This window comes from Lipophrys pholis (genome assembly GCF_963383615.2).
Source record: "Lipophrys pholis genome assembly, chromosome: 16".
Classification (NCBI taxonomy): Eukaryota; Metazoa; Chordata; class Actinopteri; order Blenniiformes; family Blenniidae; genus Lipophrys; species Lipophrys pholis.
This window is the reverse complement of record NC_137634.1, coordinates 19112593-19138415: the sequence shown is the minus strand read 5'-3', so window position 1 is coordinate 19138415 and position 25823 is coordinate 19112593. Positions and strand designations below refer to the sequence as shown.

Here is a 25823-nt window from a genome sequence, read left to right as displayed (position 1 = left end):
AACAATACGCTATAAACAATAACAATGGCGTGTACACGGACATTCATATGGACGGACAACAACATTTGATTGCTACTATGGATGACTCTCAACTCTAAAACTACCAAGTCCCAGGAGAATGTGGACTGGTTGTCATGTCACTCTGGACTCCATCATTGTTGTTATTGTCTACAAACTTACGCATGTGCAGAATAAACCTTTACTATGGCCGTGGTATGCATGCACAGTAGCAGCATTTCAGAAGAGTTGTATTTTCCCTGTCTATGCAATGAAAGCGTTCCGTTTTCACTTGACTGATTTGACAGTATGATTACCAGAGAACAGTGGGAACTCTCTCATGTCACGTTCCTAAAAAAACAAAAAAACACAGCCTCAGGTAAAAGACATCGCAATGCCCAGCATTGCAAGGAGTTACATCTGATGTTGGTGAAAAGGAAACAAGAGTAATGAAGCCTCCTGCATCTCATTTGACACACACTCCTTTACTCATCCAGCCCGTCATTTCCAATAATGGAAAAGTCAGGCTCCTCTGCAAGTACTTTTCTGTTTTTAAAAACACAAACCAGAGAAACTACAGACAGAAGAACATGTGTGCGAACGAGAGTGAGAGATCATGAAACACAGAAAATGTGTGATTCCACTTTAGATCAACAAAAGAAAATGAGGAGGGGCAAACAGATGGGAGGAAGGAGGTGAGGGAGGATTCAATTAATATGTTTGGAATAAAAGGAGCACAACCACAGCAAAGGAAAGAAGAGGAAGCCAGAGGAAGAGGAAGAGGAGGAGAAGAGGAAAGCAAAATCATTGTTTTGGAAGGTCAACTGTCTCCCCGAATGCCTTCCTGACTGGAAACAACAATCACCCAAAGGACGTCCTCGCTCTTCCTTCATAACTTACCCTATAGATATCATCATGTGAAGCAGTGAGCCGGGGATTGGGAACATATTACATGTTTGGTAATTACTGTCAATTTTTCCATTTATTTGTATGGAAGCCAGTCAAGTTATTATTGGTTCTGAAAGTTTTTAAAGGGAAATCATGTTGATGAAGACGAAGTGAAAAACAAGGGTGTGCAATGCGTGCCAATGCAAGATAGCAGGAGTGCAAAGTTGAAAAGTTCAGAATTAAAATCAAACGTATAGCTTAGTGTAGTAATGTCTCTAAAGCCCAATGTAATGGGTGAGATGTAAAAGACATACTCCCACACGATTAATCAGGAGGAAACAAACTCCTGAAAGTCTTTAGATAGTTGTTACTCCTTCTTGCTTTGTGAAATCCAACATAGTTTATTGTACGTTTCTAAAAAAAAAAAAAAACGTCTTTGCTGTCAGTAGGGCCAAGACAGAATAGAGAGCTTTAAACTATTGGTCTGCAGAGTTTTTTGAGCTAATTAATATTTTCATGCAAAAAGATAATTTTGTGATGTGTTGTTCAGTTTTGTAATACACGCTTGCACCACAGAATGGTGTATTGAGTCACTCAAATACACAAAACTCTGATATAGCCAGCGGTAACTCACTTCTAACAACATTTCCAGATCAAATCTTGCACATGAACTTAGTCCAACCCTCCTCCTTAGTCAGTGTGTGAGTGTGGGAAGAATCCCTTAAGCACACGTATTTACATTAATGTGAAAACCACAGAAGGTATCTCATGTTGGCCATTTGCGGCTAATCTTTTTTGGCTTGCTCCTCAAAGCAGTTTGGCCACTTTGAAATCACTTCCGAGTTTATTCCCCTCAAGAAGCCTCTTCTCGGCGTCACAGCACCAAGCCTAAGCTTGCTTCAACGACACAGGAAAGACAGCAACAATAATCAACACATGGAAACAGGAATTTATTGAGACTTTGGTTAATATGTTGAATCGAAAAAGAACAAACTATTATATATTAATAAAAAAGTACCTAAATGGAGTAAATGCACTTTATTGAGCAAAAGAAAAAAAAAAGAAAAAAAGTCCTAAATAAAAGTTCAGTGTTCACATCTGCAAATCCATCGGCAAATTTCAGCTAAAAGCCTCATGCTTGAAATTGGGCCTGTTTCTGCTTAAGCACAACAAAGACGACTTGTTCCCATCTGTATTACAAAACGTATCGTTGCTCCTGGACACAACAACCTGCTTTTTACCTTACAACCTCCAGACAGAACAGCAGATCGCTGAATAGAGGGTGGACACAAACGTTGTGCCAGCTGCTGACTTGCAACACTGGCTCGTCTTTTTTTCGGTTCTGACTCATTTTCAGGGCTTTGATTTTTTTTTTTATCAGCAACATGTGTCAGCATGTGAGTCTGAGAGTGAGAGTGAGAGTGTGTGTGTTGCTTTTTTTTTTTGTATTCATCCCTGATCCATGCCACACCTGTGCTCTCACCTCTGCAACATTTCGAGATACCAACAGGCCAAAGTTTTCCACGGAACACAACACCTGCTGCAAGTTGGGACAGCCAGTTGTAAAATGGCCTCAGGGTTATTGTTTGAGGAAAGCGATGTTGAGCCACTCCTTTTCTCCACCGTGAGCTCCAAGTTTCTTACCCATGATCACTCACGTCTCGGGTTTGGGTCTGACAGCTCGACACTGCAGGCTAGAGCGGGAAAGATAACCTGAAGATTCACTTTCAACAAGTTCCGATGGTTTAATAAACGTCAGACTTCTTCTGATGTTCATTTTCTTTACGGGCAGAAAAAAAAAAAGAAGAAAAAAGGCCTTGGTATCTTCCATGGATTTCAAATATTAACCAACTGTTTGAGGAAACGTGTGAAGGTTTCCAATAAAATCATCGTAAAATGTCACAAGCAGTCATTCAGGTCATATGACATGTTATGAGCGGGGACAGTAGTGACAATACAGCACAGAAAGGCCGAAGCTCCAGAATCAACACACCCGTAGAGACAAAAGCAACCTTTCACCATTTACCTGGGTGCACTGAACGAATAAAGCCCATCTTGAAAGAAATCCAGAGGCAGGATGGTCGAGGTCATGGCTCGCCAGTGGAAAAGACAAAAGTATTAAACTTTTATTTGCTTCATTGAAAGTCTTGCTGCCATTAGGAAAGAATCCCTCTATTTTCTTTGTCAAAAGCTCAGGCTTCAGTTCAAATGTGCAATTCTGCTTCTCTCTGCTTTTTTTTTTTTTTTTTTTTCATCCAAGTTGGATGGCAAACATAAAACCTGATTCCTTGGAGCGGACTCAGCAGCCTCACATGACGGGATGAGGTGTCAGGTGAAGTAATCCACCCCCACCCCACCCCCCCCACCCCCCATCTGCTGGTAAAACAGTAGCAATTAAACAATTTGCTCTCATAACTACGGCAGTAAAAGTTTTTTTTAAACGGCTGTGAAAAGCGCAGCTGTCTCTTTTATTGCAGAGATCAGGTGTCTGGTGGAGAAAACGACGGAGCATTCACTTTATTTTTCCCCCTGCTCCTTTTCTGGTCTTTTTTTGTTAGTTAGTGTATAGATTTGTAAATACAGTCAAAACTGCATCATGTTTTTTTTCTCTCCAACGCAGAAAAACAAACATAACTGCAGGTTGAAGAAAATGAAGCAGAATATTTAGTTAAATAGTTTATTAGTCCGACTGCGACCTAATCAGGTTATAATGGCAGAAGGGTTATTTTGGTCAGAGGAAGGTAAGCTTCTTAACTGATTCCATGTAGATAGAAATGTACAAAAACGAGGGAATAAATGGGAATGAGGACAAAGCTGCAAGTGTCCTTTGTTCCATTTCAGGTCTTAATGTTCCTGGGAAGTCTTTTTCTGTCTTGTTTCTCTTTCTAAATTCAGTTTGTATCAACAGTCTTTTTATTACTATATCAACATGTAGTACTGCCAGATACATATAGATAACATAAATATGAAAAGCATATTTCTCCTTGTATCGACATCTATTTATAGTGAGGATTCTTACATAAACTGTTGTTTTTCTTTTTTAACAAAGGGACGAAGTGAGATACATTTTAACATCTTTATCTTTTCTTCTCTTTTCTATGGTACAAGTATTTATGTTGTGATGTTAGGAAAAGATTGGATAAGCTTTCTGTTCCATGAACTGATTGCCATTTATTTCAATGTTGTGCCATAATCTAACGAGGTGTAGTTTATATTTGATTATGTTCACGACAAATAAAAATCCATCCGTTGTGTATCCTCAGCTGCAGACTAACTTCACACTGTTCAACTTGAAAATTCAAAAAGCATTTATTCAATGCAGTCGCAGCCTAATGACCGCTGACGATAAACTAAAATGATCTCAGTGCTCTGCATTAACAGAAGTGCAACTTTGTGGTCAGAGTACGGTTTCATGTATTTCATGTTCGTCACATATACTGTAAGTGCATTTATAATGATAACATGGCATGGGAAGCCTGTCACTTCAGGACTTCCTCTTTCAGTTCCTCAGGTGACGTTTTTACTCAAGTTGTAAAATCTCGGAATGCGTTTCATCTTGAAAGTACATCTGTGTTTTTTTTTGGGGGGGGGGGGGGGTTTCTCTCTCGAATATACCTACATATTGCACCTCTTACAATGTGGAAACTACCTGAAGATGCACGCTAGAAAACATTGTTATATGCATATATGGGGGGGGGGGGGGGGTTATACTGGAGACGACAGGCCTCCAAATAAACTTCAACTCATCATGCAAGAAGGCACTGGAGCAATGACACGCTGCATCGAGGCGGTGACTTAACTTACTGGCCAGGCACCGTAACTAAAGATCTCCCCCAGCTAAAATATTTACCAGGAGCGGTCCGGCTGGAGTCCATTTTAAATCTCCACATCAAAGACTCAGCTAATCATGGATGTGGAATCTATACACTGACAACCACATCTGCAATGTTAGTTAATAAGTACATTAATTATTATGTCTGATCATCTGTAACATGACTCAATGCGAGTTACTGACATTTTCTGCCCACAGAGCTCTATTGAACCCTCGGAAATGGGCACAGACAGGTAATCGATTTAATTAGGACTCATTTGGCGGCATAGAGGGAAGGAATCAAAGCTTGTGACCAGAAGCTGTAGTGGCTCCTCGATGGTGGCCCTTCACCTCAACTGCTCCGGTTGCATCAGGAAGAGCATCCGACGTGAAACGTGTGCCAAGTCAAAGAACTGGAAAAGTCACTCTGTACAACACAATACAAGCAACACTTATTATTAACAACAAGTAAAGACAAGTATAAATAGCTTAAAGAACAATTTAAAGTTGCATTTAAACTCCAAATTATTCTTTTTGAAATACTCTTATCACGAACAAAAATCAACTCATTTCCAAAAAAGGGTGATTTACGCTGACAGATGTTGGGCGAGTAAACAAATGTCTGCTCTCTTTCAGTGTAAGAGTGTGTGCCAGCGTCTCCTGTCACAAAAGCGAGGCAACAATAGCAAAAGAGCTGAGCTAAGTCGTGCCCTAATTTCCCTCTCCTCCACGCTACGTCACAAACTGGAGGAAGACCCCCAACCCCCACTGTGCTGCACCGCAGCGGCAACACACACACACACTCTCTCACACACACACACACACACACACACACACGCGCGTCCACATGTTCGTTGCACAGCCAAATGTGTTGGTGTGGAAATGGCACATGATGTACATTTGCAAAAAATATCATGCATGGATTCAAAAACACACACACACACACACACACACACATTTCTCCTCTTTGCCTCTGTATGTAGAGGAATGCCCTCAGACTGGAGGACACCTCCCTTTTCTGTCCCAAATTCCTTCTTCTTTACCATCCTCCCCTACACTTTCACAACCTAGATTGCTCCGCTCCGAGCTCTGCGTCTAGAAAATAGGGCCATGTCAGCTTTTAACAGCTATTGTTGAAGACAACACCCCCACCTCTTCTGTGTCTCCTGCACACTGTAGTCTTTCTTCCCCCCCCCGGCACATACTCCTCTTTAGGCTCTGGATGGTTGAAAAGAGGGTTCACTCGTGCCATAATTGAGAATTAGTTATGGTGCGTTGTGCGTTTGTGTGTCTCTGACCCTCATCTATCAGCACGGTTGACAGCCGAGCTGGCGAGTGGCTGCTATTACCCTTAATGTTACTCACCAACGACACAGTGGGGTGGCTACAGAAGGGCAGAGAGGGGGTAAAGAGAGGAGGCCGAGGGGGTCTGTGCATTGAGACAGGGTGTCGCAGGGAATTCCCACCGTCTTCTTTCCGTGCACCAGCCTCCACTTAGCCTGCAGCCGCCTGTTTGTGAGGTTGCTGGAGGGCAGTTCAAGGTTCAATTTGAAGTTTGAAGTTGGGGTAAAACGCCTGAGAACAAAGCCATCATCAACATGACTGTAGTGGGCGGAGGGCTGTTTTTTAACCCAAGCAAGCGGCACGCAACAGAGCGCACATGCCTGAACAATGTGTGGGCTTCTGGGTCAAGCCTTTGATGCACTGTACTCTGGAGGCGAGCAGCCAATTCAGGCTCGCCAAGTCATTCCTCTACAGCTATACGTCTTCGCTACAGGCGATGTTGAGAAAAATTTATCTACAAAAAGTTTTCTTTTTACTGGCTAACCTAAAAAAACACCTAAAAAAGTTTTTACCATTCAGCCCCCCCCCCCCCCGCAGCGTATACCCATCATAATATATAAACCCACACAATGTCCACAACTTCTGATCAACCAGCTCAAACTTTAAGAGATGATGTAGTTTTCCAGGTTTCAACTGCGTGTACTTCTTTGTCCCTGTTTCACTGTACAGCGGATCAGTGTTGCCCTACTGACACGCTAATCCTCCATCTGGTGGCATCATCCCATCAGCTCATTAAAGGTAACGGCACACTCTCACGCACTCAGGTTGCACACTTTAAACCGCATGCAGAGTGAACACACGTCCTAAATATTTCAGAAGCAACGCAATACTGTATCCATACTCGCATTAAAAACAACCTCACGTTTCAGGAGTACCGTCTCGACGGCAGAATGATAAGGCGTCGGACACGGACGAGCGCGTCTTCACAGTCCACCTTTCTTCAGATTTAAACGAACCCTGGTGCAACTACTGACACAATTTCTGAAAAGTGTTGCTGCTGGGTGTGCACCAAACACTTAAAAAAAGAAAAAATCAATTGGTAAATGAACTGCGTCATCTGACCATTGTAATTTCTTTAACACAACAAGGGCCGGAAAACTCAGACTGCCATTTGTGTGCAAGATGCAGGAATTCCTGGAGCTGGTTTCACACCTTCACCTCATTTTATAAGCTGCTGATGAGTCCTGAGCCGGTCAATAATATTCCATCTGTGTTGCATTTAACCCAGAACATGACAGAGTTATGGGAGTAATGACACAGAATACACAAGTGTATGCTTACATGGAAACATTGGTCTTTTAATTAAACTTGGCTGGAATCCGCATCATAAACTTAAAACGCTGAAAACTTGACGAATATTTCATGACGCAAAGAGCTGATTCAAAACACACAGCAGGTTGATATGATAGACAAATGATACAGAATGGAAGTAGTAAAAAGTACATTTGAAATATCTATATTGTTATAATTTGAAATATATATATATATATATATATACACTCAGCCAGTAAATTTTATTTATTTGACTGAACCATATCATGACAGCATTGAAGCCAAAAGCCAAAATTTCAATAATGACAATCTGCCCTTAAATAACACACTTACACACACATTTCTGTCTGTACGTGTAAGACTTTGTTAAAGTGTCTCCATCTACAAGTGTCAAAAGCATGTCTCTGCATCTTTAATCAGTCTGACACCCTCGAACAGGATGTCGCTGCTGTATAGCTCCTCCAGAGGTGAGGGCTTCTTCTGAAAAAAATCCCACTGATGAGCGAACGCATGTCAAAACATGCATTCAGAAGGAGACGGGAAGTCAAATCCTCCTGCAGCTCGCAACTGACTAACTTGAAAAAGAAAAACTAATTAAAAACCTGCTGCGACTGATTCACCCAGCTCTGCACGGTGCTTTTATTTCTTTTCTTTTTTTTAAACAAACAAAGATTTGCTGACTTCTGCTTTGCTGGGCAGCTCCCATGCAGAACAAGCTCCCCGCTCTCACCCAGACCTCACTTTGATTTCTGGATCCGACGACGGGACAAAAGAAGAATTGTGTTTGCGGCCGGGCGTCAGCTGACGGGAGCTTTCTGCTGCGGCCGAGGAATGAAGCTGCTCCGATTTTAATGGTGCAGCTGATAAGTTACAGAGGTGGAAAGTTCGGCTTGTTTCCCGAGGCCGGCCTCGCCTCAACTATTTATCTGAATATAAACACTACCTGCAGGAAATACCTTCTATCCAACCGGTGCTTTCTCTTCAGCCTAATTTTTTGATGAATGATCGTCACTCTGAAATAGTCGACTCTTATCATGGGAATGATAAATCTGAGCTGGTTAGTGTTTTATTCATGTTTTATTCAGTTCAGGGGCCACATATCATTTCATCTTAAGTGTGCCTGGCCGGTAATATACTGCCAGAATAACCTTGAAATTTTAAATTCATAGAGCTTGTCTTTAAATAAAAGTCCTTGTTTTCACAAAACCAAACTATAAGACCAAAAAATCGCCACAATTTCAACATAAATGTGGTAAAATGTCCAAAAACTTCTCCGATAACGGTTTAATATTGGTTTGCAGTGACAGTATGGCTTCTAGGCTAATGGTAGTTTGTTTGCGACGCCTTAATGGCAGCATGGCCGATATCTCAGCTCACGTCCGCTAGAAACCTGCGTTCAAAATGAAAAGGTAGCATGTGGTCAGAAGAAGTGGGCAGGAACATTCTCGCTTGAGACAAAAAACAAATCCCACGTTCAGTTCGGGTTTCATATCACATACAGGTGGAGCGGCGGTTTCAGACACGTCCTCCAGACTTTTATCAGCAAGCCAGACAAAACAAGGAGAAGCACTGGAGTGTGTGAGACCTCGTCACGTCTCGGGACGCTTTTCTACAGTATAATATATCGATTTTTTTTTATTTTTGCAGTTAACACCACTAAAATGAGTTGAAGGTACATTGTGTTTTTTTAATGTTGTTTCGTGTTGGATTACTGTAACGTTCTTGTCATAATAAGGCGTTTCTAATTTTCGACACCGATCACGTATGTGTGTGTCGAGTGGTTGCCAAATTATTAGAAGCAACTCTACAACAGCACTGCAAACTACAAACTTTTCATACATTCAAATTTAAAATTTCGTACATTTAATGCGGCTGTGTCAAACTCATCTGACCTCAACGACAATGGTAGTATAATAGCTTATAAACACACAGAGATCTTCTTTTTTTTTTCCTTTTTAGTTGGGAGTCGTGAGAGTTCATTCTGAAAACATTCACATGTAATGAAGTTTTTTTTAATGAACAACCTAATATTTAGTTGGAAAACAGTGGAATCTGGTATCACTCACATCATTGCAGGCTTTCCATCATTTCACATCCACAGTATGGATGTGATGCTCATGTAGTTCAGCTTTCAGTGCTGCTACTTTAGTTTCAGGTGTCAATGTTGTGTTATGGTTGCCATGATTAGACATCCCTGATCGGACGCCAAAATGAACGTTATTACCTTTGTAAATGCAGAATTTATGAGAGATGTGCTGTGGGTGATCACGTTAAATTGCACAAGTTCTGAATTGGTGAAGTGGATTTTTGCAACGTGAACCAATCGTCAGGCAAGTGACCATGTCTGGTGACTTGTTCTTGTTTCCTCGCAAAGTCACACGGTTGAGTTATCGACAGTCACAGGCCACAGTTGGGGAATAAACGTGTTAAACAGAGAGGGCAGCTCCTGGAAATGTTGCATTTGTTCGAGATTTAAAGCCGTGGAATATGAACAGTGAGGGTGGGACTGATCAATTACACATACATGATATTGATCAGTGATGAGGAAACATGAACACACACACACACACACACACACACACACACACACACACACTCCGCCACCTGTAAATGCCACAAATGTGCTGACAGCTGGAGAGGACACTGTGCACTGCTTAGTTACCGCAGCTTCTGTTATGTGTGTCTTATCAGACACACACACACACACACACACACACACCCACACACACACACACACACACACACACACACACACACACACACACACACACACACACACACACACACACACACCCACCCACACACACACGCACACACACACACACACAGTGCAAAGTGTGAAGTTTGCACATGACTCAAATGAAAGTGGGAGATGTTGCTTGCAGCACAGCAGGGATATCTTACACACACACACACACAGACACACACACACCTGATGGAGACCTGTCAGCTCTGCAGCCCACCTGCACCACGTGACCCCCCCCCCCCCCCCACCCACCACACACACACATTGTTAGTTTACATGTAGCTCACACCTGGACTTACTTTTCAGAGCCTGGATCAGCGCCTTGCCGTCTTTAATCAGCTCCTTGATGAACTTGTTGGTCTTGTCCAGCTCCAGCTCATGAGACTTAAGTCGATCCCTGAACTGTGGGCTGTCCAGGTAGCAGTCACTGAACTCCAGGGCAGGTAGACCCATCTTCAGCAGCAGGAGGCTGAGGAGCAGTGGGGAACAAGATGAAGAGGAGGAAGAGGAGGAGGAGGAAGAGGAGAAGACCTGCTGCTGCTGCTGCTGCTGCTACTGGAAGTGATGGGAAATCCAATTACAACACCAGGTATCCTCCCTACATAACCACACTCTTCCTCGAGTTGACACAAGCAGCAATCCGACGCAGCATCCAATGAATAAATGCAATAATAATAAAAAAAAAAAAGTCAGAAGTGTTTGAAGAGGAGAAGCTGTCCACTTGCTCAGGTAAACCGGTGCTGCACTCCTCGAAACCGGGTCATTGTGGACCGGACAGAGTGGAAACAGAGGAGGGAGGGATGGAGACGAGCAAGAAAAAAACCCCCAAATGAAACAAAACTAGATCTTCCCTGGGCGGTTTAAAATGCGATGCTTTCTCTCGGAATCCTGCCCCGCTCGGCTCAGCTCAGCGCCGCAGACCAGACCGCCCGCTACCAACCTACCCAGACACGGATAATCCCTGACTGACAGCTCACTCGACCAATCAGGTGACCGGACTGCAGAGTTGACCGAGGGTGGGCGGAGCTTGGAGTCGGATACTCTTGTGCAAAGATTTATATGGCAAGAAGAGAGCTCACTACGTCGACGTTTTTTTCGAAGGTTGAGCATTACTTTTTAACCATCACCAGTGCATTAGCATGGTTTTATTGTTTATTTATGATGCTTTTAAGTTAAATTAATCGGCCAAGCATTGGAAATGATCCTAGCATCCCCATTGGATCATATTATATATGATTCAGTCAGTTATTAGCTTGGATGAAAAAGAAGGTAATGCAACTTTTCAGATTAAAGGGTCACTCGTAACTGGGTAAGTAACTAGGAAGTGGGAATGGCCTCTGTACAGCTAATCCAGTGAGTACTTCCCAAAGCAAAATTGTGACTCGACACAGTGAAATGTCAAAACAACAGAATCAGCACGTGTGTAATTAGACTTTCACCGTCACATTGTGGCTTTGACACTGATGCTAATGACCTTGTCAACAATGGAGCACTTCAATTTCAGCGCGACTCTCTTTTTATTATACACATATAATATTTACTTTCAAAGCATATTTCTAAGATGAACAATGAAGTATAATAGGATTACAACTTGCCGATTTATTTTGTGAACGACTATAAGTATAAAACAAGTTTTTGTTTTCTCAAGTTATTGGCAGCAAAAGTGGAGATCAAAAAGGTTTTAAAGTTTACTTAGTGGCGACTTATGATTTTAAAATTGACCAAGACAGTTAAATGGTTAAAATTGCACTTAAGTAAGAATACAATTTGATTCGTGAAAAGTATTTTAAAGTGCTTTATTACACCAGTTCGAGTATTATATTATATACCTCTAGTACAAATGGTTGATATACCACTTGACTGCAGATCATTGTTACTGTGCTACATGAAAGTGAACAATGCAAAGCAAATGTTTGTACTTTATGGTCATTGTATATATGTCCGAAATAAGAATAACGATCATAACACCATTAATTAATCCTACTCTTAAACGATGTGATGGATCATCAATGATTGTTGAACAAATAGAAAAAAAATTGAAAATATGCAATATTGCAAGCAAGTAAACTGTACAAATACATGCATTCAAATCAATCTGGCAAAATCCCCCGTGCTCGTTTTTGTAATTTACATATCTAAAATAGATGTGACGTATTGGTTAAGTGTTAAATATAGCCATCACAATTCTGCTCATGTCCAGCTCAGCTAGTGGTGAAGTGGTGGATCACCCTCTTACTAATAGACGATCTTTTCCTGGTTCTTATTGGTGGGAGGAGACAGTGAGGTCATTTCCAGCGTCACCTCTGTTGCCCCCTGGTGGCAGGACGTAACACCATAATAACTTTTGCTTCATGGACTGTGTGATCGTTTATGGAATCACATATATTGTGATAAATTATTATATGGATAAGAAGACAACCAGTCCATTACAGAGTAAACAGAGGGACAGACAGTCAGACACACTCACATCCACATCTATAAACAATGTGGGGTCACTGATGAGCCTCGCAGTCACACTTTAGGGATGTGGAAGTAAATCAAGAGTACTCAGAGAAAACGGAAGGATGGAGAGGCCTCCTCTGGTACAACCTGGAATCAAACCAGGGATTTTATTGTAGTGAATCAAGTGTGCAAACCACTAGAGCGCCGAGCGGTCCAATTAGAACTAATGGAACTAATTCGACTGAAATAAGCTGCTTTGTTTTACTATCTTAGTCTATTAGAACATTCTCATAGTGCAAATGTGATTTGTAATAAATGCTATACTTTCTTGCTGTGAACCAACTTTATCACTACATTGATTTAATGACACAATCTTGCATCTTTTAACTTGAGATGAGTCCCAAAGCTCCAGAACTATTTGTTTTCATTTTTTATCTCAGGGGAAATTACAAATTGGGATTATTTACTTCATAAAAAAAACAATGATATAATTTTAGGATTATATGCAGTTATTTGCACGCAGAATATGGCTGCACACTAGTTTAGTGGTAAGCACTCTCAAATCATTGCGATAAATATTGTGTGTGTGAATCCAGACTGGGCATTTGTGTACCAATTTGCATGTTTTTCTTGTGTGTGGGTTTCCTCTCAGTCTGTGTCTGAGCCTATAACTAATATTAATAATAATAATAATAATAATAATAATAATAATAATAATAATAATAATAATAATAATAATAATAATAATAATAATAATGAAAATAGTAGCAGTAATACAATAATTTTAGGAGAGTTAGAGAGAGTATGTTAAAAAAATAGATTAATAAAACTAGTTTATCAAAGTAAAAATAACTGACATCAACCACATGGACGAAAGCAGCCACGAATACATCGTTTCACAGGGGAAACATCTCCAGGGTCACACTGTGGCTGAGAACTCGTGACACTGACGGGAGGGAATGAAACCCTCAGGTCAATAGAATCAGACAATTATGGGACGATTATTCACAAAGGTTGACTTCTGTGCAGACAGATCCGTAAGTCCGAGAGCGGAACTTTCATCTCTCAGGTTTTGTGCCGATTTAAGGTTTTATTCACTATTTCAGATATCTGAGAGTTGGTTAAAATGTATATTCAGATCATTTTTATATAAGATCTGTAGACTGAGCCAAAGGCAGACTTATCTCAGAACCCCATCACAGCTTATACATTTCCTTTGGTAAATGGCAATCAAGTTTTTGTGTAATAGTATTGAAGCGTTTCCATGTTTAAAGAAACACCTAATGAAAGCAAACAGGTGAAACTCAACCATATCTGTCTGATTATGAGAAGTTAAAGCAGAACTCTACCCGAGCGTTTCCTCTTTCAATGTGCAGCACAGGGCTCTGCAACCTTTTTGGGGATTTTTCCACCAAATCAAATTTAACTGGAGCCACAAAACATGTCTAACCTTTGAAACGAGGCTAACAGCTTCCAAAGGTTCATACTGTATATAAAGTCATTTTGAAACATAAACTGTGTCTCATGTTACATTTATGATGTTTCTATTACATTTTAGGATGGTAAACATCTCATTATTACCTCCGCCAAGGAGGCAATAAAACCATCCACGTTTATTTGTCTGTCTGTCTGTTTACAAGATGTCTCAACAACGATTGAGCGAATCTTCATGAGAATTGGAACACAGGAACATCTCGATCGAAGGAAGAACCCATTCAATTTTGGTCGTGATCAGGATCAAAATAATTGTTGCAATAGAGATTTGTTTTTTCTTTTTCTTTTTTTTTATTGATAATGTTCTGTAAAAGATGTGACTTTATCTCCAGGAGTTTGTAGAAGATCTTGAAATATTCATTAATGACGCCCGAGTGTTGAACTTCTCCAGGCGCTTTATTGACTTTGGTCTCACTACGTCTGCTTCAAATAACGGCTCTGAAATTGGATGTCTTTGGGCGCAGGGAGGACCACGACAGAGTCCATGGCAGCAGCATCCCATTTCTTTCTGCTCCAGAATAACCCAGCAAACCAACCAATGGGCTCTGACTCTCTTGTCGCTCCAGTTCTGAATGACCTGCTGAGTTTGCTTCATCCATATCTGCCACACCGACATCTTCCTCTCATCTTGTTTGACCCTCGCAGTAATAGCTGCCATTTCTCAGTTTCTGCTCCAGCGTCTCCGCAAGAGCTCTGACCTTCCACCTCCGGGTCTCTCCTGGTTCAAGATCCGGGCACGTTTCCTCAGCCACGTCTTTGCTGGTGAGGTGGAGAGTTTCTGAGCGAGAGTCCTTTTGAAACATAGCAGCCACGTTCTGAAGGAGGTGCCTCCTGCGCTGCCCTGCTTCCTGCTGGACATCCTCCGCAGTGTTCTGGTGTTCCTGTCTGTCTGAGGAGGCGGTGGTGTTCTTTTTCCTCTCCTCCTCTAACAGTCTGCTCGTCCCTCCTCAGCTCCTCCTCCAGTGAGTTCGCTTTAGTGCGATGCACATCCCTCACACTCAGGTGCTCTGTCTCCAGTCTGAAGACCATGGACTCCATCAGATTGTTATAAAGATGGCTATTGCCCTGCTGGTCTATCAACTGGCACTCCACTTTATGAATGGTGCAGCATCGGTCCTGAATTTCCTGGCCGTGATGGAGAAGCGTGTGAAGGTGTTCCCTGTGCCGCTGGAGCGTAGGAATATACTGCACCATCTGATCAAATAAAGTCTGTTTGTCTGACCAAGCAGCCCAGTGACGTCCTGCATGTCCACCTCCTGCTGCTGGATCATTCATCTCCGTATTCCCTCAATCTCCAGGTCAAAACCAGCGACTTACTGTATATTCCAAGAGCTTGCAGTGTGTACACTGTACACGGTGGACGAAACAACGTGCGTGAAGTCGCAACAGCCTGCGTCGTTTGATGATGTCGTGTGACTTTCTTTTTTAAAAACTGAGATAATTGGGAATGTCTTTCTGTCTTTCTTTCTTTTTTTTTGGAGCAGTGGGAATGGTATGGACTCGGTGGAACCAGCAGATGGCGGTAGTGCAACTTCACGGATGCCAAATGCGGTTGAACAATAGTGAAGAAGAAGAAGAAGAAGAAGAAGAAGAAGAAGAAGAAGAAGAAGAAGAAGAAGAAGAAGAAGAAGAAGAAGAAGAAGAAGAAGAAGAAGAAGAAGAAGAAGAAGAAGAAGAAGAAGAAGAAGAAGAACCGTCATCAGGGAGGAAAAAGCAGCTGATAAGAGATAGGGAAACAGTCATCAGGGACTAGGAGAGCAGTGGCAAACAATATAGATGGACAACTTTATGGATGTAAACCGCCATTAAACCCAAAAGAAGAAGAAGAAGATTAGTAGTCTCCATTTTGTTTAGTTTTTTTGAAACACATTCTATTGTTTTTATGCACAGAGAAAATACAACACACAGAAAGAAAGTCTCCCCCTCCAACCCACCAGACTGCAAGTTAGCCATTGAAACAAGAAATGTAAAATATAGTCCAATTAGCCAGAACGGTAATTAGAACAAACAAAAAAAGAGGTGAATTAGTGACTGTAAACTGCCTGCAGATGTCTTTTTCTGTGTTTGCCCTGTGATGGATGGGTACCTAGTGGCCTGTACACTGCCTTAATACCCCATCATCACCAGAACACTGCAACCTTGAATAAAATAAAGTAGTATAGAAGAGACAGATTTATTTCTGATACTGGTTTTCCGTTGAATACTGCTGAACACTAATCAGTGGACTGACTCATTTATAGTCCTCTTTCTATTAATACCAGCTCTGCTACTGTCAGAGTCATAGATTAATTACAATAAATGATACCGTTGCATCTCCATAATCGTGTACTGTAGAAATCACTGACACATGCACAGCCCGTGTTTGTGGTTCATGTGTGAAAACAGCTCAAATATAGAAGCGTCGCTTCCGCTGCCAAAAATGCAGCATCTCTGTCTTTGCTCATTTTTCCATCTGCTGCAGTCAGATGGCCATTTAGAGGAAGTCGCCTGTCATTACTGGAGCATTAATTTAAAGGCTGTCGTAAAGAGAGTACAGTGGGAGGCGAATTCAACAACCAGAATCAGCCAGTTTATTCTGTATGCATGAGCTGCAAAAAAGAAATACAGCACTGACAGCTGATCTTAGAAAATTATGGAGGTGGTTAAACTCAAATTTACGCCATGTCTCAAATGCAGGAATTTTTTATTTTATTTTTTCATGATAATGAACAAACATCCTTGTGGAACCTCTCCAGACGTACTGATATCTCAAACTGCAAGTCAGTGTCTAAAATACACATTATCACTGTGATTCTTCAGCTGGGATACAAAGTTGCTGCATGATGAAATAGTCTGTTCTTTAATATATATATATATATATATATATATATATATATATATATATATATATATATATATATATATATATATATATATATATATAACATTAGGAAAAATGGATTGAATTGTTCACAATGTCACACCAAAAAGTGTAACTGTAACTGTGTGAATTAAAGATTTTTTTGCACTTGAGTCTTACATAGTACCATTTAAGACTTTCATGCATTTATCATAATCCTGAAGAAAATATATTACACTTTTATAATGTAAATGCTCTTTTCACCTAATGCCATTTTTAGTTTGCTGCCTACAATCTTACAATAGTTGTAGTCAAATTCTTCTTTGCTGGAGATTCAAGGTGAGTTTTACTGGCCCAAACATCCAAAGTCATCCAGTGACAATAAGAAAGAGACACAAACACACAATGGTCAAACCAAGCCTAATATTTTGCTTATAAAGGTTTTTCTTCTGCAGTTTTAAGCAGCATCAGTCCAAAGTGACCTGTCTCAGACACCCGGCTTCATTTTTCTTTCTGTGGGAAGTGTTGAATTTTTCTGCCATCTCCTGGTTAGTGAAGGTAAAGAATCTTGAAAAAGCAGATAAGCAGCTGATAGGAAGGACTGGGCTCATTTCGTGACCGTATGTTGCACATTTTAAGCAAGAGTGTTTCATCTCGGGATTATTTGACTTGACTGGAAATGATTTCAAAATGTGGGGGGTGGGGTTTGGGGGGTATCCATCAACATCTTATTGTCATAGAGATGAGAGACAGACAATGAGAAGGAGCAAAAATAGACCTACTGACATTCTTGGAGGCCGTTTCTATAATTTTGACAAAATGTCCACACCCTGCATTAAGCATCTAAATATAGATTATGAATAGAAACACATTCACAATGTTGATGGCAGGCAGGTCTTAGGAAAGTCATTTAAATGTATCCTGCACAATTAAACCCTGTCAGGACCCTCCCCTTACTATAAATATATTCTGTGATCAAAGCATACTTCATGTTATCAGAAGGCTGACATTCAATAGTTAAATGAAATAATAAATTAAATGTTTCATAGGCGGTTGGACAAGGATGGTACTCTGTATTTACCAGATGAGTAAATGCAATTTTAATGCAATTCGAGGAGAAAAACTACTCAATGCATGTATTTTCTATTTGATGAACCAGCCAGATAGATTGCATTGATCCCAGTAGAAATTCAACTTGTAAGATGACAGAAAAAAACATCAATCAGCCAAAGGAGTGACAGTAAATCACACCGATATTCTCTTTATTATGGCTAAGGGCTTGGATACATTAGCTAGTGAACATTTTGTCAACAATGTTGATATTAAAAACAAGAAAATAGGCAAATTAAAGATACAAGGAAGTTTGACAAGGGTCAGATTGTGACAGTGGAGTCAGATAATCGCCAAATCTGAAGCTCCTTTAGGTTGTTCCAAGTGTCCAGTGGTCAGTGTCCATCAAAAGTCATCCAAAGAAAGAACAGTAGTGCACCTGCAACTGTCTTACTGATGCAGGATGTCCCTTTGAGACCCCACCTCACCACTTCCAGGACTTCAATTATATTTAGATAATATAATATTAAATTACTACTATATTTGGGTGATGAAATCTTTAAGATCAAACACCATAATGGTGATATGACACATGCATGTTGCTGAATATACACTTCCTGTATGTGGGACTATTCTAAATTCCAGTTGGGTCGTGACGGAGGATGTTTGCAGGAATGTAATGCAAGTCCGGTACATCGTGTAATGTTATCTGTGTGTGTGCCGGTGCATGTGCGCGTGTGTGTGTGGGAGAGCCTTTGAGCAGTAACCCTGGTCCAGAATGTGGGAGAGCTACAATTATGTAAGATTATTTCTGAGAGCTGAAGTCACTCCTTTTGTGGCTCTCTCTCATGTTTATATTGTGTTGCTCACCAGTGTTTCCAGGAGGCCACTGCTGTAAGAATGTATCAGTGCTCAGTCAGACTGCTGGTTTCCCATAGCCTGGACACTTGCGTCACTCAGTCTCAACCTTTCTCTCTCCCTCTATGTCTAGTAGGGGGTGGTAATTTTAGTCGTGACGTTGGCCTGTTAAAATGAGTCCTCCGACGCTGTTAGAAGGGTGGTGAGGTGAAGGGAGTACAAATACACTTTAAGCCTCTTTAGTCTGGTCACTTCCGTGGTGAAGGCGAGAGGGGGGGGAAAAGTTTGGCACAAAAGGAACAAAACAAGCTTGGTTCATCCAAACCTCTGTGAAGAAGAGTAAGAAAAAGGGGCATGCTGGCTCATCAGGGGCAAAGTCACATGACTTTCTCGCAGGTAGGTGAGCGACTCATTACACTGAAGTTGTTGATGTGAGAAGTGGAACACGGGATCTCTGATGACAGGGAAGCAGAGCGATGCTGTCTTTACCTTCATGTGAATTTGGTTGATCTGGTTTGTGTGTGACTGATGCATCTGTGTTAGTTATCATTAACTATTTCAAATCCCATGTCTCCAATGTCAGGGTCACAGTCAACATGTGTGAGGCAGGGCCCACCAAACATACACAGGTGGCAAAATACATTTCTAACAAAACTAATATCTGATTTGTGAGGTCTGACCTACTGGCTTTGAGTTGTTTACTGAGTTACAAGATGTAAATGTGTCTTGAAATGGTAAGGGGGCATTGTGAAGACCTTTCTGTGGGTTGTTTGCATGTTCCTCCTGAGTGGGTAATTTGGTTTCTTAGGGATTTTCACACACAATCGTCTGTAAGGTTTGCGAAAGAATTATCTAAAAAAAAACCTGAAATATCCAGTGAGTGACAGTAATCTGGGTGAAAATTCCGGCAGTTGGAGGAGAATGGGGTTGAGATTATAGAAAAGTCTCAAAGCTCAAATCATCTTAAACTGGTTTCTTGAACATAACGATGGTTTCTGTACTACAGCGTAATACAGCACAACATGTGCAACAATTTAGCTTTTGTTTTAAGCCTGGAAATCAAATAAATGCACAATAAAAACTCATTTCATCCTTCATTTTCAAACATCTGAGGCTGAAAACGCTGTGAGCACACTTTGGATGTTTTAAATTCCCCATTCAACTTTGCTACACCTTTGCCTTTAACATCACTCTGCAGCTGAACTCTATCAAAATATACACACAGGTTCAGTCTCTCCTCCCACGCATGACTCTGACTTGGTCATCGGCTGGTCTTTTGACGTCATTACCACCTGCCAGTCTGTCCAAAGGTCCCTGGACTACACTCTCATACACTGTAATACCTCCTCTCCAGGTCTTGTTCTCAGGGAAAAATCCAAGCCGGGTAGGCCTCGCAGTCGTCTTCATGGCTTTCACTTTCCTCCTCTCTCTCTTCCCTCCTCCTCTCAGGTTTTTATTTTTTTATTTTTCCAAGACATTCCAGATGTAACTACACCTCCACTGATAACTGAAAGCAGAGCTGCTGTACAGACCGAGTCTGCCTGTGTCTTCTTTTGACATGGACAGACCTCTTGATAGTTGCTGCTGCTGTGGAGTCTCATTAAAAAGACCTTGTGGCTTGAAAAGAAGAAGAAGAAAAAAAGTCTTAATAGTTTTTTTTTGGATACGCTTTTGAAGAGGCGTGTGAGAGCAAAACAAACAGGGCAGTCCGGGTGCCGCTGTGGAAAGATTTCAAGTTCATTGCTTCCTGTGATGTGCGTGGCTGATAAAATGTGATCTCTGTTAATATAAAATACTTACTGGCTATTGCAACATGTCCAGCCGGGAGGTAAAGACACCACAACAGATTTTGCTATCGTTTGTTGTGGCCACGTGTTATTTATCTTGTTGTCTGGCTGTGCGCCGGTCTCAGGTGCAAAGTTACATCACCACCATCTGGAAATCATTTTCCAAAAAGAGGATCTAAGTGATGTTCACTCAGAAAACAAGTCGGGTCATGTTGCTGCTCTGCCTGGCCGCCGTCCAGATCTCATCCCAGTCTGGGTTTTGTCCCTTTGTTAAAAATGTGCGTCTTGAAAGTATGTAAGAGGGAGACCGATCTAGAGTGCTTGTGGGAGGCAAGGAATGAGAGAATTTCCTGTTATCATGTAATGATGGTGGCAGCGTCCTCCCCCTTCCTCTTCTCTCTCTCTCGCTCTCTCTGAGGTCTCAGACAAGGTTCAGGTGGCATGAAGCGTGAAGACATGGGATCTTCTCTGTCATTGCAGACACCGGGACGCCACTCTTCATCTTCTCCTCAGACCGGCTGCAGGATGTCCGAGGGAGATGTGACAGTGCTGCCCTTTGGACGAGGCTCCCTGGACATGTCCAAACAGGAGCAGCGCACACTGACCAAGCTGTACAGTCAGAACGGAGGATATCACCTCAGAGTTTTACCAGATGGCACCGTGAGCGGTGGGAGGCAGGAAAATGACTCCTATGGTGAGAGATAACCCAGACTCCTTTCATTTACTTCTTTTGATATCTATCTGTGCTGGTATTTTAAGAAATAAAGGGGGGTAGAGTGCATGAGGTATAAAGCAGAACCTCATTTTTACCATAAAGCTGAGCAGATCAATGCTTTAATATTTAGTCTCGCAGTTTGATTCAAACTTTTCATTTACAACAGCAAACATCCCAATTTGTCATGCGTGGATTAGTTTGTAGTAAGAATCTGCTTGTGACTACTTAAACCTGTGCAATCCTGCTCACTCATCTGACAACACAGTTTAAGTTCCATAGTGTTTTATGCAAAAAACTAAACCAAAACAAAAAGTCAAAATGTGCATCCATCCCAAAGATCGAGTGCAGAAGAGTTGTTGAACTAAACAGTTCACCTGAAGCTGCTAAAGAACCTATTCTAACTGAAATGTGTATTTTGAGTGTCTAGATATATTGAGTTGTGTTTGGAACTGTATTTCTTTCACCCATGTGATGACTGTCACACATATTTCATCCAGTCTCCGTGATCATTCAGTTCTTTTTCAGTTCTTTTTCTCATATTCTAGTATTAGTAGTCATACGTTCAGTTATTTGAAATTTAACTGTCACGTCTAATTATTTTGTTTGTGTTTTCTGTTTGTTTTTTTCTCCTTTTCTTTTATTGTCAAATTATGGCTGTTATTTTTCCACAGTGAGATTGTGTTTCCTCACATTGTATTACCGGGTATTTTGTATGAAAAGTGTTGTATAATTTGAGTTTGACCTTGTAATGGTGACACAGGTGTTTTGTTGCAGACGTCCTGAGGCTGAAGGCTGTGAGCGCCGGAATCGTGGTCATCAGAGGGGAGACGACAGGCAGATACCTGGCTATGGACAAAAACGGAAGCCTTTATGGATCGGTGAGTTTCTGCATTTTGTGGTTCAAAACTTAACGAGACAAAAACGAATATCCACCTGCAGCATCGAAAATGTGTTTCCCAATCAAACTAAAAACGCGTCCAATAATTTCCCCTTTGAAACATTGTTCCTGACCAAGTCACGTCATGCTTTACTTTTGACACTTTCTTTCTTGTCCCAGCAAATACTGAATGACGAATGTTACTTCCTGGAGAAGTACGAGGAGAATCACTACAACACGTACCGCTCTCAGAAGTACGGCTGGTATGTGGCTCTGAAGAGGAACGGCCAGCCCAAAGCGGGACCGGACACCCACCACGGCCAGAAGGCCGTCTTCTTCCTGCCGCGGTCTGCAGGTGGCGTGTAAACCAAGACAGCAGCAGGGACCTCACCCACCCCATGGTTGTCTTCATGCACATTATCGGTACAAACAAGGTCACGTCAAATCAATACATGCTGGTAAAGCAAATATAAAATGCTGTTTCACAGTTGTAAACCAATGGGTCCAGAATAAATATTTCAGATTACTTTGGTGAGGTTTAGGTGAAACAGTGAGTACGGCGGCTTGCAAAAGTATTCATACACCTCGGATACCTCGAAATAAAATCCAGTGCAACCAAGGGCCTTCAGAAGTCACCCAGTTAGTAAACAGAGTCTACCTGTGTGCAATTTAATCTCCAGCGGCTCTGTGACGGCCTCAGACCTTCATTGGAGAAGATATGTGAGCAAATAGCATCAAGAAAAACAATAAACACACCAGACGTTGTTGAAACAAAAACCTTGAGAACTCCTGCTGGCAATTTGCCAGCAAGCCACGTTGGGAATGTGTGGGGGTAAGGTGTTCTGGTCAGACAAGACCTAAATTGAACTTTGTGGACTTTGAGTGGCAGCAAAGTAGCACTGGACATCACCCTGAACACACCACCATGATCATGCTGCGAGGATGCCTTCCTTCAGGAGGGACAGGGAGGCTGGTTAGAGTTGATTGGAAGATGGATGGCGACACAGACTCTTGGAGGAAAACTTCTTGGAATCCACAAAAGACTTGAGACTTTGGCGGAAGTTCACTTTCCAGCTGGACAACGACCCCAAACATACAGCCACGATGACTTGGGCAAGTCAAAGTCCAAGTCATCCAATTAAAAATCTCTGGCACGACTTGAAAATTGCTATTTACAGACACTCTCCATCAAATCTGATGGAACTTGAGCAATTCTTCAAAGAAGAATGGACATTTCAGTGTCTACATGTGCAAAGCTGGTACAGACAAAGGAGGAGGAATACGGTACTTCTGCACACCAAACTTTTAAGTGTCATATTTGAAAAGAAAACCTAAAAGAATATTTCTTTATATTTTTTCTTCCATTTCACAATTATGAGTCATGTTGCGATGGTCTATCACATCAAACCCCAATCGAATCTATTTACATTTGGTGACTGTAATACGCTAAAATGTGGGAAAAGTTCAAGGTGTATGAATATTCATGCAAGCCACTGTATGTGATCGTCATATCAGCCAATACCCAGAATGCTCTCTGCTTCTAAGAACATGTGCTCCATGAGAAAATATGTGAGGCCTCAGTGGACGTCAGCCTTGATAAATGTGTGTTCACTTTGAGCCCTGGCTTGAAATACCACTGCAGTGAGGAAGCAAAGGGAGCTTTTGATGCAGATATAGTCTCGCAGTCGGACATATCTAGCACAGACGATTCTCTGTGTAGTGGAAGACAAACCCCCATGTCACAGGACTAGAACCCCCCCCGAACACATGTTCAGGTTTAGGGAAGTTTACAAGAGATTTTGTTTAACGTCTGTTTCTATCAATCCATTGTAATAAAAGTGGATAATTTGACGACGTCACACCCAAACTGAAAGTGCAGAGAAAGTAGTACGATTCTATCATTCAAATGTAGTGGATCATGTAATCTACATGGTGTTGTAGCATTAAAAGCATTAGATAGAGACAATTCTTTATAATGCTTTTGTCCACCTGTGACAGATATGAAAACATTGGTCTTTTAATTCAAACAGTTATATTTTTACATGAACGGTTTGAGAAAGAGAGTGTCAGGACGTGTGCAGATGGGCCCAAGTGCAGACTCACAGAGTTCCATGAAAACGTCCAGGGGACACAAGGAAACGGCAGCGACACAATGCGCTGACACAGACAAACGAGGGAGAGGGGTTTAAATACACAGGGAAGACCCAGGAGGAAGTGGTAATGACAGATAGGAGCACACAGAGGGAGAAGACCATTGGTTAATAGGAAACGTGAGGTGAGACACACAGGCGCAGACCTGACAGAGAGAAACCAAATGTTTTGTGTTTTCTAGAGGAAAAGGTGAACAATGTGATTGTATTTATCAGGAAGCAGCGATGGACCAAGTGTGGTTTCCTGTCTTACTTTCACTACAGAAAACAATACAGATTTTAATCGGTCCGTCACATTAAGCCTAGTTAAATTAACGTTTGGATATTTATTTTGAAAGTTTTATCAACAATAAGATTTCAATTTACTCAATACCGTGGCACAGTTTAACAATAATTTATCAGCACACTGAAGGAGAAAAAAGGCAACAAGTCGCCTTTTCATGGAGTAATACATATTGTATATTTTTTTAATTATTCATATAATATGAACTGAATGTAGAATGAATATGTATTGTGATGAATCAATTAAAGAATAAATGGGAAGCAAGTTTCACTGTACTTTTCTATCCCTTTTTTTAACATTTTATTTAATATTTCAGCATGTCAACATGTTTTCATGCAACAGGCTTCATTATCTATCTATCTATCTATCTATCTATCTATCTATCTATCTATCTATCTATCTATCTATCTATCTATGGATTTATTGATTTAATTATTTTACACACATGCACCTTTAAACATTTAAGTAATAAAGAGATTTGATTGAAACACTGAAACGTCTAAATATTTTAGCTACATTAGGCTGCTTATAAAAAGATTTATTTCCTGGCATTTTTGTTTTTTATTCTCCGGTGGGGGAAAAAAAAATCAAAGAAAGTTTCAGAAATTGTAATAGTAGATGAGATTTTTTATTTGTAGAACAGGAATAATGAACAAAGAAAAGCAGGAACAGTGGGTTAATGAACCATGTAACCACTCCTCTTGTTACGATAGTGTGACTTATTCATATTGAGCAGACTTACATACTTCTTACTTTACCTTTCAGTATTAATATTATAGTCGGCCTCTATGGAAAATGAATTACCAGAGAATTGAACGCTTTATGACCAAAATGAGTCTTTTCTTTGCCATTTTCTACTGACAGGAGTGACAAGCCATTTCAGTGGTTTTGACTCTTTAAGACATTTGGCCTATTTTACCTTTTATGCTATTTCTGATGGGCTTCCGTCTTGGTTCTGAGCCATTTCAGGAATCTTGGGTTTGTTTTAGCTGTTTGACTTTTTTTTTCAAACCATTCTTATTCATTTGTTTTAGCATTCCAAAACATTTTCATTATTGTGACTGTTTCTGCGTTTTGCTTTTATTTATTATCTTTCAAAGTGGTTTTGTGTTTTAGCCATTTTAGCTGCTTCACATTTTTTTGTGATTTTTAGGTGTTTCTCCTTCATGTGGGATTTTTAAAAAGCTATTTTACTTTATTTTTAACTTTAAATTTGTTTTTCTGCTATTTCTCGCAGTTTTAGAAAATGTACAGTTTTCTACGTTACTTT

General features: G+C 40.9%; 2 protein-coding genes across 2 annotated transcripts in view; one reads left to right on the top strand and one right to left on the bottom strand.

The window, feature by feature from the left end:
* LOC308121372 (rho GTPase-activating protein 26-like) overlaps positions 1–10995 on the bottom strand; it is a 77863-nt gene extending 66868 nt beyond the window's left edge. The window contains exon 1 of the mRNA XM_080482570.1: positions 10358–10995. Coding sequence (XP_080338696.1) covers positions 10358–10511 — 154 coding nt within the window. The 5' untranslated portion in view covers positions 10512–10995. The remainder of the gene's footprint in view (positions 1–10357) is intronic.
* Positions 10996–20296: 9301 nt separating this feature from the next.
* Positions 20297–24811, top strand: LOC308122153 (putative fibroblast growth factor 1). Its single transcript, XM_080483821.1, has 3 exons — positions 20297–21222; positions 22018–22121; positions 22301–24811. The coding sequence occupies exons 1-3, from the start codon at positions 20970–20972 to the stop codon at positions 22484–22486; spliced, it is 543 nt and encodes a 180-aa protein (XP_080339947.1). The 5' UTR covers positions 20297–20969; the 3' UTR covers positions 22487–24811.
* The last annotated feature ends 1012 nt before the right edge of the window (positions 24812–25823 follow it).

Coding starts and splice junctions, on each gene's coding strand:
- LOC308122153 (XM_080483821.1), top strand. CDS start 20,970: ATGAAGCGTGAAGACATGGGATCTTCTCTGTCATTGCAGACACCGGGA. Junction 21,223..22,017: donor GCAGGAAAATGACTCCTATG/GTGAGAGATAAC, acceptor GTTTTGTTGCAG/ACGTCCTGAGGCTGAAGGCT. Junction 22,122..22,300: donor ACGGAAGCCTTTATGGATCG/GTGAGTTTCTGC, acceptor TTCTTGTCCCAG/CAAATACTGAATGACGAATG.